A 13,941-nucleotide genomic window follows, 5' to 3' on the forward strand; every position below is an offset into this window, starting at 1 on the left:
CCTATGTCAATTAAGCAGCGAAACCGAAACCGAGGAGGCGCGGCAGGACGGCCACGGTCTAGTGGCTCCAGTAATCATCGCTGCTGGGGCCAAAACGATTTCCACCATACATATCGCTTAGATCACTAGTCGGTCGACGGTGTCCTGGAGAATGAGAAATTATCTTCTTTCCGTTGTCCCTGGGTTGGGTAGCTGGCTGATCAACAAGTGATGAGCAGACTGAGCAGTGTTTTACTGCTAGACCAATTCGTAAAATGTCGCGAATGACTGAAATAGCAACATTGCTTACACGCCGTTGTTTTGCTGAGAGGGCGAAGCGCGCACAGCAGATTGATGGTGAGGCGGATCCAATCCACACGGATAAGCTTTTGCAAAAGGAGGTCAATTGTTTGTTAATGCTGATGTTGTTGATTTGTTTGACAGGTTGTAACCTTTTCCCGAGTTGATGCCTTATCGCCTTACAGCCTTAATGCCTTTAGGCCTTGATGATGTTGTGGCCTTGTAGCCTTATGGCCTTACGTCCTGACTCCCCGCACGTGGCGGCCCCAGCCGCAGGTTCATTGGCGGGCTTCATTCTTCCCCGCACATTCTCGTTGTTTTCCACCGGCAAACACGAACACATTCTCTCCACTACCCCGGATTCTATGCAATACAGCCCAGGAAACTCATAGATTGATCTTCTCGCTTCTGACGTATCCTTCAGCCACCGCTCTGATTGCTACATGCAGAAAGCCTCCAGTAGGTCGACTCGGTCGCGAATATCCAAGGCTTGCGACCGTTGTCGCCGACAAAAGCTCAAGGTAGGCTCCCACATTTAGACATGAGCAGCTGTGAGCGATTCTTATCTTTTCTAGTGTGACTCAGTTCGTCCGTGTGTACTATGCACTCGTGCTGGTCACAAATGCGAGACAACCACAGCATCACGTCGTCGTGTTTCTGAATATCAGGCACCGGCCACCCCAGCGGCTTCCGCCGGATCTGATACACCGCAGGTCTTACCGAGAAGAGCGTCCGAGGACCACCACCAACAGTATGCCACTGGTACTTCGGCGATTGGTTTTGCCAGGCAGGTTTATAACGAGGAGGAGACAGGCCGGACCTTGACTGAAGCTGCTGTGCCGGGTGATGTTGGCATGATGGGTGCTGATAACTCACTATGGGGTCTGAAAGAGACGCCCATGCCCCCAACGACTGTGATGCTTGCATTGATCAACGCCTACTTTGACCGAATGCAGTGGTTTATCTTGGTACTCCATGAGCCGTCATTTAGAGAAATGGCCCAGCCAATTATCTCTCAGCATCAATGGCAACGCCGGGATCTTGGTGCAGTCATGACGGTGCTTGCTGTCGCTGTTATCAGCTTACAATCAGTCCTCCCCGACGCAGATTGGCCTGGTCATATCCTTCTATCCAGGCATTCAATTGATGCCCAGGATTTGCTGAACAAATTTCTGACAGAGATTCGTTCCCGTGTGCTTGACATCTTGGAGGACCGCCGTATAGAAGGAGTGCAAGTCTGTCTTCTACTCTGTTGCTATTACATGTTCCACAGCTCTCCAAATATGGCCTGGACCACGTGTGGCATGGCTTTCAGAGCTGCATATGCCCTCAATCTTCAAGAAACAAGCACATCGTCGCAACCTTCTATCGCTAATGAGACACGCTCTCGTTGTTGGAACCAGATCATCGTTTCGGATACATTTTGCTCCATTCTCTATGGGCGCCCTGCTTCTCTGCCTTCGGCCAACGTTCGTCATCTACAGCTCGTCGACGACCTGGTCTTTGACTACTCCCTGCTCACTAATCTGTCGGTGGAGAACAGCGACGGAATAACGTCGCGCGCCCCATTTCACGTCTTAAAGACAGATGTGTATGCGATTGCTCGCGAAATTCTTATCCGCTTCCGTCGGCTTGACCTGACATCTGGACTAGAGGAACAGAACTTGGAAGCTATCATTCATATTACCGAGGAGTCGAACGCTCTTCTCACTGACTGGTGGAAAGCCGTCCCGAAATTATATGACTTTGACTATTGGAAAGCAGATGGTCGCTGGGAAACCGTTGAAGGGCAGCTGCAAACGCTTCCGCCCCAAGCAAGGCAGCAGGTGGAGACAATCTATCTACAGGCTGCTGTTCTTCAGTTGACGTATGATGGCATGGTCATACAAGCAAATAGACCGCTGTTGGAGCGAAGAATCAACAGGCTAACATCTTCGCGGGCGATCATGGATGCGATGCATAGGGCGCTAGACCGAGCCACAGCTGCTGCCCTTCGCATATCTTGTGTGCCAGTTCACACATTAAAGAATCACTTCGCTATAGCAGTTGTATCCATGACAAAATTTACTGCTGGTGTGATACTCTGCATACCTCCAACTGTGAAACCTTTAACGGCCACCGCTCACGAGGCAAAGGATGGGGTGGTAAGAATAATTCGCGCTAGTCGAAGTCTCAAGAGCCACGATCGAATAGCAAGGCAAACTGAACAGCTTCTGACGGAGCTGCTGAAAGTTACCACTCAGCGCGAGATAACACATGCCTTGGCTGATAATATCGAAACAAATTGCCCTTCTGACACGCGATTAACCGGTTCTGGGGTTGACGGCCGCTCGAACGACTCCTTGAGTGCAGGGCGCTCCAGGACAATTCACGGACCCGCAGTGCAGGCCGCTGTAGATACTGTCCAAGGTTCCTGGGACACAGAATATAATGTCCCTCCTGCCGTAATGGGACCATATGATTTCCTCCCTGCCCAGGCCTTTCAACAGCTGGACGATACATTTGGTGCATTTGGAGAATGTAATGACCCTTGATCCCCCAAGACACAATTCGGATTTTGACTGACCTTATGCATAGCCATGTTTAACTTGGTCCCTGATGATCAAAACAGTACGTGGAACTGGGGCCGAACATTTCCCTAGCCAAAAGAGCGCGCGGGAGTCATCGTGATCAGTACCGCCTGGTAGCTCGCTGACATTTCCTGGGGCCAAGCCAAAGCCTAAAAAGAGACCTGAAAGGGCAAGCATCGCGATAGTTGAATTGCTATTTAGTATGCTCATATGTAACCACGCAGAATGGCTTATGGCCACAGTAGCAACAATGGCCGCGGAGTTCAATGGTATGTGGCAAGCCGCCGGATAATTGGGGTCACGGGATCCATGGGTTGGTGTGATAGTTCCGGTGGCTATCTTTCCGGTGGAGATAACGGTGGTGACCGCCAAAAACCCCTGAGCCCGGATTACTCGGACTCCGCATCGTCGGGTTTCTGTTTCACAACAGCCATTCGACTACTTGGAAGACGCATGAGACAATCTCGCTCGATCAATTTGCTAAGACGGTTTTCTTCAAGCTCAATGGATCTCAAATACATACACTATAAATACATAAAATTGCCACTGTTTCGTGTGTACAGCAATACGCCTTGGTTTAACGATTATGATCTTCGAAACCCCCAGAAAGCTAGCGCGGGGGAAAGTCGAGAAGCTCAGTCTAGACTAGGTAGGCTACGCACTTGGCAGGCCGATCGTCCGGTTCACCACTGGATTGACAAATCATTTGTGATCCTTGGTGTTCCGCGGCGTTGAAGCTGGTGAGAATGTGGATCCTGGTGGGGAAGACCAAATTGCCGCCGGAAAAGATGAGCTTCCTGCACATGTCCGGTGGCTTAATCTTGAGCCAGGTTAGGAACTCGGTCATGAAAGGGATGCGATTGTTATTCCATATTTACTTCTTGCACCCGTCGATGGCCTGTCTGGACCGTAAATTCTTGGTCAAGTTTCAGTGGAGCAATCCAGGAATAAATATCCGACATGGAGAGTTGCCCTCGACCTCAGGTTTGTAGTCGTGTGACGCAGCGGCCTCTACTCGCTTGCCTTGCATGTCGGAGCTCAAAGGTACGATGCGAACTAACACGAGGAGCGACTCTGTGTCGCAGATGCAATTTGAGAAACTTGAAGTGTGTCTACACGAAATCGCGAAGGTATTTTCCGTCCAGCTTTCCGTGCGTATTGGTAGCCAAGAGTCATTGGCTGCTCTTTGTATACAATGGAATATTGTTGGAGCTTGAGAAAGGATTTTGACAATTGTATGTTACAGGGCACTCAGAAGGTCATCAACTAGTCCAAAGACGGCCTCCTCTCCTGACACCAATGCCTCGTCTTCGCCATGCTCGGACTCTAGTGGGACCCATGCTGGAATTTCCATTCCCCACACAGAGAGTCCCGCCAGTGTGGATGATTGGGAGAGCAATGGTTTCTTCGACGGGGGTAGGTAACCAGTTATGCTGTCTGCCGCACTTACTCACCAGTCTTCATAGAATCTCTTTCCCAGTTACTGGTGTCAGGGACCAAAGCTATATCAGGTCAACCACACATCGCCATCAAGCCTGATGTTCTGTCTACCTATCCTCTTGACAATCTTCTCTCAGATATTGAGGGACTTCTCGAGCAGCCAGTCTCCTATTTGGCTCCGAGCAAGGGAAATGTTACAAGACCGGACCGTAAATTTCGAACTCGACTCCCAACGGTCTCACCTGAGGACAGTGAGTATTTGCTTAGGAAAGGAGCTCTGCAGCTCTTGCCACCAGCCTTGCGCAACGAGCTATTGGCGGCGTATGTCAAATATGTTCATCCGCTCTTACCAATTCTTGATCTTGGGGATTTTCTCTCAAAAGTTATAGTTGGAGATGATGCTCAATTCAATTCACCACTACTATACCAAGCTGTCATGTTTGCCGGCAGTATTTTCGCTCGGCGAGACAATGACGAAATGGATCGGCTAACGGGAGCTTTATTTGAACGTACAAAGGTCTGTACTGATTACAATACATCATATTACATATATACTGAGCGACTAGCAGGTTCTTTACGAGTTTGAATCCGAACCATGTGCCTATACCCAAATTCAAGCTCTCTTACTGATGACTCTCTGGCATGGAGATATGTCACGACACAAAGGGCCGTCCTACTGGCTTGATATCGCCTTTTCTACTGCGGAACGGATAGGCCTGCTCCATGATGAAGATTGGCCATGCGATAGCCGTTCCTTCAGATCCACTATGTGGTGCTGCCTCTACGTCCGTGATCGAACAATCTCGCTTGGGTCTCGTCGGCCCCCACGGATGCCAGTCAGCATATATCCAGACTCGATCCTTCATCTTATGAGCGATGCATCTCAGGAATACGATGAAGTCATTCATGAGAGCTTAGGTAGCGCTTCTCCTATGCTTACCAGCACTAGCCAGGAACAATCTGCCATGCTCTTCAAGGAATTAGTCAAACTCTCCTACTGTGTTGGAGCAATATTAGACTACCTATACGAAGGGGCCTGGGTTCCAATCCCAGCACGTCGCAGCAGCTTCTATTCACTCGCCCCTAAATGTAGCATTTCGCCATCCATTAGACCCAGTTGTGAGAAGCTTCTCTATTCCTGGATTCAATTCCTTCCACTCAACGCAGTTTACCATCCACCGCACATTCCCGCCGATTCGCATGGAAATTCGACCGAAGCAGTGTTTCTCGTGCACAAAGCTTTCCTATACCTGCTATATCTAGCCTCCATGGCTGTGATATACCGCACAGGAACGCATGGCCAGCAAACCAGCACTGCGCTTCCGAACATGGAAGGTCTAAGGGCATCCACGTCGCAAATCAAAAAGGTACTCGGGGAGTTGCAGGACTTAGGACTACTTCCGTTCCTTCCTGGAGCATCAGTCACAATACTGATGTTCGCTGTCGAGGCTAGTCTGTTGGATCTTCAGGGCTCAGATACCATGGTCCGAAGGCAGGCTATGACAAATCTATATGCCTGTGAGGAGGCTGCGTTACACTTGATGCAGGCTTATCCTACGGCTGAGATGGCAGTATTGAAGACTAGAACAGCACGCGCAAACCTTCTTGGATTGATTGAGGCTTAAAGAGCGATTTTAGACGTCGACAGTTCGTCAAAGACGTGAGAATTTGCTTGATGATTTACTAATGGATTATGAGGGCCGGGCACTTATTTGAGACAGCACCTATTTACTGGAACCTATAGCAGGAGCATAAAATATACTTATGATTTGACCAAATCCCGGGCGCAGGAAGGAAAGTCACGAACTTGAAGTGGTGACTTTACTTCGCTTAGGAATTTGTAGACGAGATTCCTCCCATGCATAATTCACTATCACCATTGTATTGGAAAGCAAAGTCATCAAGGACCACCGTGTCTCGTTGATAAGTCGGATCTCTTAAGTCCGCGGGGATAAGTCACGTGCACCGAGCTTATCCCAAGCGGGGGATCCTGCTTCCATCGCCATGGACTTAACCAACTCCATGCCATTCCAGCTTTTTATACCTCAGTCACTATGGTATCCAATGGTGTCACAAAACCCACTTGGGTCTCCAGACCATCGCACCAACCAAAACGGCGCCACCGGATCACATTGTCATGTGATCCCTGCCGCGCTAGGAAGTGTGTAGATCCACCACGTATACTATGTGGAGGATAACGGCTGACGGGTCCAGGCTGAAATGTAATCGCGAGAAGCCTTGTCAGAACTGTATCACTCGCAATGAGCAGCCGTCCTGCAGATTCAGAGGCGCCAACAATGGCACTACCCCCACGCGTCAGGATGGTGGGGATGAAATGAAGAATAGGATCGATCACTTGGAGGATCTAGTCAAGAGGCTGATTGCTGAGCGGAAGAATGGATCGTCTGAGAACACGCCTCGTACACCGGAGAGCTCTATCCCTGACGATAATAAGGCTTTGCAAGGTGCGCAGTCGCATGCTTCAGAGGTCGCATGCGCTGGGACGACGATGATTGATGGCACTCGCTCGGTGTACCGAGGGGGTGATGAGTGGTATGACGTTTTGGAAGAGGTGAGTATTCTAATCTGCCTGTGGATCTTTGCTATAGACTACTTTGCTTCCCCCATGCTGGTTCATTCTCTGTTTGAACTTTGCTACACCACGTCTCCCTTTCATCATGTTAGCGAACTGCAGCCTCTCTTTTGACGTCGTGTCGAGTGCCTTTCTAGAGTAAGGCACCTCAGCTAATAGTTCACAGATAAACGCACTCAAGAAAACATGGACCGAAACTCAGGATGAAACCGCTGATGAGGTCGTCCGGTCTGCTCCCTCGCAACTTGCCGACGGCTCGAGCTTGCTTTTTGGTCAAGTCAAGCCACTGGAGCGGATTGAGATTGTATCTACATTACCGCCAAAGCATCAGGTCGATAAGCTGATAGCTCTATTCTTTGACACAGAGAAATTCCAAATATCTGTGCCCCGTGAGTGACCTCGTCCAATGAATGTCAAAAAGCTGACTTACCATTGTAAAGCCATCCTACATAGAACAACCTTCATGCGCGAGGTATCAATCTCTTTACTGTCATAATAATCACCTACCTACTAACCACACATCAGTATAACGAGCATTGGAAAGACCCGTCCCGCACAAACTTCATATGGCTGGGCCTCCTCTTCTCAATCCTTGGCCTCACAATGCTCTCCTTTCATCAATTCGGGGAACCGCCAGAGTACGAGTGCATCTCGGAGTCACTCTTTCAGCTCTATCGCATCCGTACAGCACAGTGTTTGCTCAATGGCGATATTGCTAAATGCCTTCCTTACACTATTGAGACCTTGAGGTTCAACGCAACAGCTGAGCTCAACAGAAAAGACGACAACCGTCGCGGCCTATGGATCATGACAGGAGTCATTGTACGAGCTGCAATAAACATGGGTTATCATCGTGACCCTTCTCACTCTCCTTCTATCTCACCGTTTCAGGCAGAATATCGACGTCGTGTCTGGATGTCGGTGATTATCATGGACGATATGGCCTCATTTCTTGGTGGCTTTCCTCGAACGGGCTCAACACTATTCTCGGATACAATGGAGCCACGCAACATCCACGACTGGGAGTTATCGGAAAAAGCTATGTCTCTCCCGCCATCGAGGCCTCTGGAAGAGCCTACCTCAACGACCTACATAATAGCAAAGACCCGCCTCTTCCGTGCGATCGGACGCATTGCAGATTTCAATAACACCCCAACGCTTGTCACCTATGACACTGTTCGCGAAATTGACCAGGCGCTGTATGATGCATATGAGCGGTTTCCTTCACACCTAAAAGTCCACATGGAGGGCAATATCATCCCATTAGGAAACGCAGCAGAAGTTTCCAGATTCAGTCTCTGCTCAATGTATCACAGAGCTATGTGTACTCTTCACAGGAAGTTCATGGCTAAAGGGCGACTCGATACCCGATTCAAGCTATCTCACGATCGATGCTTATCCTCCGCGATGACTTTACTAGATTACCAAGTGGCACTAGAGCCGTCGTGGTACAAGTCTTCATTAACGAGACAAGTGTTGACTCTAGCTGCTATGATTCTCTTTCTGGAGTTGGAGCTCGCGCAGCGGTTTAACAACCCAGATGCATCCAGGAGTATCGATATACTACAGATATTAGAAAGGTCTTGCGACCTCTGGAGACTCGCGAAGGACTCCTACGAAGAAGCTGGGAGAGTCTACGATATTATTGTGCGGATGATCGAAAGCTTCCGGCCCGAATCTGCAACTACTTCAGCCCATGCCTTAGATCTCCAAGGATTTAATTCTCTATTCACAGCCTTTGATGGTGGCGATCAATCGCCTGAGAAGCAGACCCTGGATGTAGATATTGATTGGGTTCGTACTTCATGCTACTTGACTTGGCCTATACTGACCGGAACAGACTACGTGGGATGCCTTCATCCAGGATACCGAGTTGCAGGATGGGCCTATCTATTGATCAAAGGAGGCTATGTACCTAGGAGTCAAAATCTCATCACCAACGTGTACTTCCTCTAAATATTTGAGCATTTCATCATGGATTGAGAAGTGCCTTATTTTTACAAGGGCAAAAATGGCGGCACAACGCCCAATTATGACGTGCCACCGCAACCCAACTGGTCATTGGCTGCATGATTAGCGTGTAATACTATCTGAGACATAAGGCTGAATTATCAATGCACTACGACAGGCGACACCTCATGTGGAGCTCGGTCCCCTTGTGGCTGCACGTGCATCAGTCTCCTTATCAGCATACCGCCACTTCCAGCTCTCTACGGGTTCCAACGTTTCTTTATTCGTGGCACTGACCGGAATCTCCACCATATTCGAGTTCCTGGTGGTAATTGAAGCGCAATGATCATGATTTTCTCTCAGGCCATTAACAGCGAATGGGGGTCAATTGTCCTATCGTTGGCTTTCCTACTTGGGATGGCCCGGAGAGTCTGTGGCATTTACAACCTACCAAAAAACCCAGATTCTGCTTCCCGGGGGACCATATCGCAGGTAATCGCAGTCGCGCTCTGCATAATTCATTTGCTATCTGTGACTGGGCCTGGGCCAGACGCGCATCGCCACAATGGTCTAGCCGCTTTGGACAATAGCCTCTCGGTTGCTGTAGTAGCAGGTATTCTGGTTATATCCATCCTTGAATATGGCCGAGGAGTTCAATCGCCTCACCTGGTACCTGCATACCTTGCTGTTGCACTAGCACAAGATATGTATAAGATGAGGGGCATGGTATGTGAAACAGTCTTTGACTGTGGCGCAATTGTGTTAAGATCATGTTTGAAAGCGATATGGCTTCTCACCTATATCCGTTCCTGGGGATGCGAAGGATATCTAAAGTCGCCGGTGTCAACCTCAGAGGATGCGGCTGGGCCCTTTAGATTTGCCTCCCTCTCTTGGATGAGTATTATGCTGAGGGAAAGCTATATCTCGACGCTTTCTTCCTCACAGTTACCTGCAATCCATTACATGCTATCATCAAGAACTCTCCGTACGAGAGCAATCGAAGCGTGGATTTCAAGAAGTGAGAGCTTTCATCTACATTTCACTATCGTGCTAATATCTATCAGCTGAGTCCTCCGGGTGGGCTCTTCCTCTTTATTTGGCACGTTGCCTTAAATCTGCTTTCTTTTTGCCCGTGATTCCTCGTCTTTTCCTCATCGTGTTTCGTTACGCTCAACCCTTAGTGATGGACGTCCTCATCCGCTTCGTGAATGAAACGGCTACTGGCACAGATCGTGGCATCTGGCTTATCTCGTCTGCCGCAATTACGTACATAGGGATGGCGGTCTCTGCCGCAATATATCAACGTTACATCGATCGACTGCGAATCATGGTTAGGGGTGCCTTGATTGGCTTGGTACACGATCAAGCAATGAAACTCCCCGGTAAAGAGGTTGAATCAGAGGCTGTGACCCTAATGAGCTCCGATGTTGACAGTGTTGAGTCAGTGGGGGAGATTTTTCATGATACGTGGGCCTATATCTTGGAGGTGGTCATCGGCACAATGCTACTGACTGCCCGGCTTCAATGGTTTGCTTTTCTTCCACTGGCTATCATATTCGGTATAATACTCTTGAATCCTCGAATTTCTACGCTCATCGTACTAATGCACTACAGCGTGTTCGCGGATGAGTGCATACGTTGCTAAGCACTTTGAGCCCCGACAGAAGAATTGGAATACTGCGACGCAAGAGCGCATTTCCACGACTACAAGTGTACTTGGAGGCATCAAGAGCCTCAAGATGATGGGTATGGTAGATGTAACGCAGTGTCGTATCTGGCAACTACGTGAGAAGGAGTTACGCCTGTCGGAACGTTTAAGGTGGATACTCGTCGCCTATAATGCCAGCGGTATGTGTTAAATCCATATCAACAGCTGCCAGCTAACGTAACAAAGCAAATTCGCTTGGTATATTTGCCCCGGTACTGACTCTGGTCTTCTATGCCCTGTCATCTGGAACTGGAGAACTGCACGCCAACGACGTATTCACGTCTATCGCTCTTCTTTCCATGGTCACGCATCCTGCCAACATGGTCATGACATTAGTTCCCCGTGCTGTTAGTATAATCGCAAACTTTGCACGTATCGAAGCATATATTAGCCGATTACCGGTTTTGGATCCCCGACATAATGATGGCAAAGAGGGCCTCTCTTTAGTATCACTGGAATACGTCTCCGTTAGACATCCCTCCACACCTGATCCACCAATACTTCGAGATGTCTCCTTCAGGCTTTCTAAAGGGGAGCTAATCGTCTGTACTGGAGCTGTTGGCAGTGGGAAAACATCGCTAGTCATGGCCCTGCTTGGAGAATTACCCTCAACCGGATCAATTAGCCTTGCATCGAAGAAGATCGCATACTGTGCCCAGGCTCCTTGGCTACCTAGTGTTACTATTCGGGATGCAATAATTAGTCACTCTAATTTTGACCAAGAGTGGTACAAGCTGGTCCTGGACGCATGCTGCTTGAGCCCTGATTTGGAGAGCTTTCGCAACGGTGACTCGACGTTTATCGAGAACAATGGGATGAACCTATCCGGTGGACAGCGTCAGCGCGTAGTATGTTCATTATCATTGTGGGTTGTCCCTGTAAAATCGCTAATTGACGCAGGCTCTTGCACGCGCGGTATACTCGCGATATGATGTGGTCATCCTCGATGACCCGCTCAGTGCCCTGGACGAGAATGTCGCAGAGCAGATTTCTGATAGGCTACTGGGCCCCAGGGGGCTTTTCAGGGAAATGAACGCAGGTGTTCTGCTCATTAGCAACGCCAGTTAGTTTACTTTTTTCTAAAGCCGGTCAGACTTTTCTAATGCGTCATAGCGAAGCTCTTCCCCATGGCAAATAGACTACTGGTTCTGCAAGGCTCGGAGGCACGCCTCCAGGATCCTAGCACCGTTCAGCAGGGAAAAATTCCGGGTAGCCTTGTTCACTACGCTGCAAGCGATCAGACTACCCAGCCCTCAGAGCTGTATGACACAAAGGCGCCAGGTCACAACCAGCGAATCGATAACGCTGCCGAAGACTTATCACGGAATGCTGGCGATATTGCTCTCTATGGTAGGTTCTTTTCTCCAAAGTTGTACAATGCGTGCTAATTCATACACAGGGTACTACTTCAATGCTGTTGGTTACCAAAATGCCTTTCTGATGACAGTCTGCACCGCCACATATTCATTCTGCTTGACATTCTCACAGTATGTCCTGAGATGGGCAACAGAGGCTTCGTCTGGGGAGCTTAATGGATATATGGGGCTCTATGTAGGGATTTCATTCATTGCGTGGGCAGCAACCAGTGGAACTATGTGGTCGGTTACCCTGTTTACTAACTTGGCTTTGCTAACATCTAACATATGGAAGGTTTACGCAGATGAAAGTCGCGATTCGCTCGGGGACGGTGTTACATTCCCAGCTGCTTGAGCGGGTACTCCGGTCAGCCTTCAACTCCCTTTTGTCAAAATACTTTGCTGATGCAGGGTACCTTAATCCAGAGCACCATTGTCCTATTTTGCAGACACACAGATCGGCATCACTCTAAACAGGTTCTCCCAAGACATCGCGTTAGTGGATAAACAACTACCCTCCGCTCTCGCCAATCTAAGCACCCGTAAGCTTCCAGTCCACCCTCTCACTCACATTTTCCTAACTAGGTCTGTTCCAGAAATCTTCAAGCTACTAATGCAGGTAGCCTTGATTGTGTATGTACAGCCAGTGATGCTTGCCACGATACCACCATGTTACATATTGGTCTACCTCATCCAGAAAGTCTATCTTCGCAACTCTCGTCAGTTGCGCTTTCTGGACCTAGAGTCAAGGTCGCGCCTGAACACCAATTTCCTCGATACAGTACGATGATACCCACTTAATCCATATTGCCCTCTCTAATATTTTCTAATTCCATCCAGACCAGTGGTGTAACCACGATCCGTACTTTCGGTTGGCAGGACAAATTCGCCACCAAAAATATAAAGGCATTGGACATGTCACAAAAGCCATACTACCTGCTTCTCTGCTTGCAGTGCTGGCTCAAAGTGGTACTGGACTGTATAATGGCTACTGTTGCTGTAGGTCTGATAACACTCACTGTCGTGTACCGGAGCTCCACAGGGTCTGATATCGGAATGGCCTTGAATTTGATGATCGGGGCCAACACCACGCTATTGCGATTAGTTCAGAACTGGACCTCTTTAGAGACCTCGCTTAGCGCTATTGCTCGACTCAAGGATGTGCAGGAATGTGTACCAAGCGAAGATGGCGCTAAAGGTGCTCTAGAGCCAGGTGCACAGTGGCCATCAGCAGGAGAACTACGCACCGAAAATATCACTGTGTCATACTCCCAGAAATCAGAGCCCGCTCTGCGCAATTTATCATTTCGAGTCAATCCGGGACAGAAGCTCGTTGTCATGGGTCGCACAGGAAGGTACAGTTTACCCAGCAACTCAAATCTTCATAGAGCAAACACTGACCGATTACCGTAGTGGGAAAAGCACACTGATGCTCTCCTTACTTCGACTCCTCGAGACCAAACACGGATCCATTAGCATTGACGACATCAACATCGCACACGTGCCTTTACAGATCCTTCGACAGCGTGGCATCATCGCCGTACCACAAGATGGATTCAACATCCCCACAGCAGCTATCCGCGTCAATCTGGACCCGTATAATAAATGCACAAGTGATGAAATTGTACAAGCACTGAGGAGAACTCGCCTTTGGGATAAGATTGCTGCCGCCTCTACAGATGTTGACACTATACTGAATCTTCCCATGTCAGCAATACTCACCTTCTCCGCTGGTCAGATGCAGCTCTTCGCACTTTGTCGCATGCTACTCCGTGTGAAGGCGACTGCGCCGACGAAACCGATCATTATTCTCGATGAAGCTAGTTCGTCTCTGGATCGTGAGACGGAGGCCATTGTGGGAGATATTCTGTGTAAGGAACTTGAGTATCATACGGTGATAATGATTGCTCATCGGACTGAGGGGATCATGAATACTTTGAGGCCAGGTGTAGATGCCATTGCTACGATGAAGGATGGAAAGCTACGGGTATCTATTATTGGCACGTCTATGGATTAGGTTGAAGAGAACTAGATAGTCATTCTGCG

At 48.9% G+C, this 13,941-nt stretch overlaps 4 protein-coding genes across 4 annotated transcripts; all 4 read left to right on the forward strand.

The window, feature by feature from the left end:
- The first annotated feature begins 660 nt into the window (after positions 1-660).
- On the forward strand, positions 661-3,366 carry BO83DRAFT_361392 (Zn(II)2Cys6 transcription factor). The gene is made up of 3 exons (XM_025529454.1): positions 661-800; positions 855-2,799; positions 2,857-3,366. The coding sequence occupies exons 1-3, from the start codon at positions 723-725 to the stop codon at positions 2,919-2,921; spliced, it is 2,088 nt and encodes a 695-aa protein (XP_025387828.1). The 5' UTR covers positions 661-722; the 3' UTR covers positions 2,922-3,366.
- Positions 3,367-3,877: 511 nt separating this feature from the next.
- On the forward strand, positions 3,878-5,914 carry BO83DRAFT_399048 (fungal specific transcription factor domain-containing protein; the record flags this gene model as incomplete). Its single annotated transcript, XM_025533295.1, has 4 exons — positions 3,878-3,957; positions 4,096-4,265; positions 4,316-4,806; positions 4,859-5,914. The coding sequence occupies 4 exons, from the start codon at positions 3,878-3,880 to the stop codon at positions 5,912-5,914; spliced, it is 1,797 nt and encodes a 598-aa protein (XP_025387829.1).
- Positions 5,915-6,624: 710 nt separating this feature from the next.
- Positions 6,625-8,779, forward strand: BO83DRAFT_313920 (fungal specific transcription factor domain-containing protein; the record flags this gene model as incomplete). Its single annotated transcript, XM_025527568.1, has 5 exons — positions 6,625-6,861; positions 7,049-7,271; positions 7,323-7,354; positions 7,408-8,676; positions 8,723-8,779. The coding sequence occupies 5 exons, from the start codon at positions 6,625-6,627 to the stop codon at positions 8,777-8,779; spliced, it is 1,818 nt and encodes a 605-aa protein (XP_025387830.1).
- A 1,134-nt stretch (positions 8,780-9,913) lies between these two features.
- Positions 9,914-13,941, forward strand: BO83DRAFT_338452 (ATP-binding cassette transporter). The gene is made up of 11 exons (XM_025528507.1): positions 9,914-10,391; positions 10,447-10,680; positions 10,727-11,388; positions 11,441-11,603; positions 11,654-11,890; positions 11,940-12,138; positions 12,191-12,262; positions 12,322-12,437; positions 12,492-12,676; positions 12,736-13,250; positions 13,309-13,941. Exons 1-11 carry the CDS (start codon positions 10,016-10,018, stop codon positions 13,910-13,912), a joined length of 3,363 nt encoding a protein of 1,120 aa, XP_025387831.1. The 5' UTR covers positions 9,914-10,015; the 3' UTR covers positions 13,913-13,941.

The sequence above is a fragment of the Aspergillus eucalypticola genome (genome assembly GCF_003184535.1).
Source record: "Aspergillus eucalypticola CBS 122712 chromosome Unknown BO83scaffold_13, whole genome shotgun sequence".
Lineage (NCBI taxonomy): Eukaryota > Fungi > Ascomycota > Eurotiomycetes > Eurotiales > Aspergillaceae > Aspergillus > Aspergillus eucalypticola.